Source organism: Austrofundulus limnaeus, unplaced genomic scaffold (assembly GCF_001266775.1).
Source record: "Austrofundulus limnaeus strain Quisiro unplaced genomic scaffold, Austrofundulus_limnaeus-1.0 Scaffold109, whole genome shotgun sequence".
Taxonomy (NCBI): domain Eukaryota; kingdom Metazoa; phylum Chordata; class Actinopteri; order Cyprinodontiformes; family Rivulidae; genus Austrofundulus; species Austrofundulus limnaeus.
In genome coordinates, this window is record NW_013952511.1 from 925481 (window position 1) to 926963 (window position 1483).

The following is a 1483-nucleotide window of genomic DNA, read 5'->3' on the forward strand; positions in this document are numbered from 1 at the left end:
ACCCAAACCACTACAATTTTGGGATGCATCTAGTAGCATGACATTTATTAGGAATAAAGACTTATGAGTTCTGGTGCATTTGTGCATGAGGGGGTCATTATGTTACCGCTATGCGGTATCTAGTTTTACAGTTAAAATATATGTTTATCAAATAAAGTCTAATGTTACAACTAATCATGGATCCCTTTAAGGTTAAAATTGGCTACAGTGTCACTTCTGAATCACTAAATAAATTTATGATTACCAGAGTTAAACTGAAACAAACACCAATTACAAAATAAAACTGGATTTTTTGCAGTTTTGACTAAAAATTACAGATCTACATGTTTGCACAGCACTGAGCAGACATCATCATAAGTGGCATTGTATTTTGAAAAAATACAAATCTGGTTTGGTTCTCAGCCAGGAAACATGTTTATTTATCATCCTAATAATTAAATATGCATTGAGCATTTATTATTTATTAGCAGTGCAAACAACTGTTGGCCTTTTTATTGACCGCCATAAGTACAGAATCTGTAACTGGGCTTTAAAATTCAATTCAGTGGTTTAATACAATCAGACTGTGCAGTGGACTTCATACATAAATGTCAATTGGTAAAACAAGCGTTTTCATGAATGACAACTGTTGTTTATAAAACCAGCAGTAATAAATCTGAGCAGCAGAAAGAACGACACATTATGTTGGTCTGTGGAGAAGTGGAATGGTCACAACGCACTGTAATAGTTAATAAAAGTTACAGTTTGCACCAGAGAAGAAAAGCCCGCAGTACCAAACCTAAAGTGTTTACCTGTGGCACAGTGCATATGTTCTCTGCACGTGGTCCCAAATAAATAAATTCCAATTTAAACACACAATCTTGCAAAGAGTAAATAGCAATATGTTGTCAGGATATCACAAAAACCCAAGTGCAGACACAAGAGGTGACACACTTCATGGTTAAAAGGATCTTTTATTTGCAGAACAAACAGGAATCAAAAAACTACAAGAATTTAGCATAAACTGTGGCAATACAAGGCTCTACACATACTGAGTCTATAAACACACAGATGCATTGTGAACACGAGAGTTACAAATCCAGGGTCAACATGATGAAGGGACAGGAAGTCAGGACCGACRAAAGATGGGATTCTTTAAAAATGAGAGAACAAAGGACAAAAATCCAAAAAACAGAATCTAAATGTAATTCAAGAAACCTACAAACTGTCACTAATGAGAAATATGAACCTTTTTTCTGTCATTACCCATTAAAGAATTTATAATCAGTCTATTTTTTATGTTGTTTTTGTTACCTATGCAGGTGTATTATAGTGGGAGGAGTCAGTGGGAGGAAGTGGCGCCTATGCCCAGAGCGCTCACCGAGTTTCACTGCCAACTCATCAGCTTCAACAGATACCGAGACCCGTGGAGTGACACTGAGTGACACACACACACACACACACACACACACACACACACACACACACACACACACACACACAC

General features: G+C 36.7%; 1 protein-coding gene across 1 annotated transcript in view; it reads left to right on the top strand.

Moving 5' to 3' along the window:
- kbtbd3 (kelch repeat and BTB (POZ) domain containing 3) overlaps window positions 1-1480 on the top strand; it is an 8627-nt gene extending 7147 nt beyond the window's left edge. Inside the window, exon 10 of the mRNA XM_014014050.1 lies at window positions 1302-1480. Within this exon, the coding sequence (XP_013869504.1) occupies window positions 1302-1424 (123 nt within the window). The 3' untranslated portion in view covers window positions 1425-1480. The remainder of the gene's footprint in view (window positions 1-1301) is intronic.
- Window positions 1481-1483: the final 3 nt, after the last annotated feature.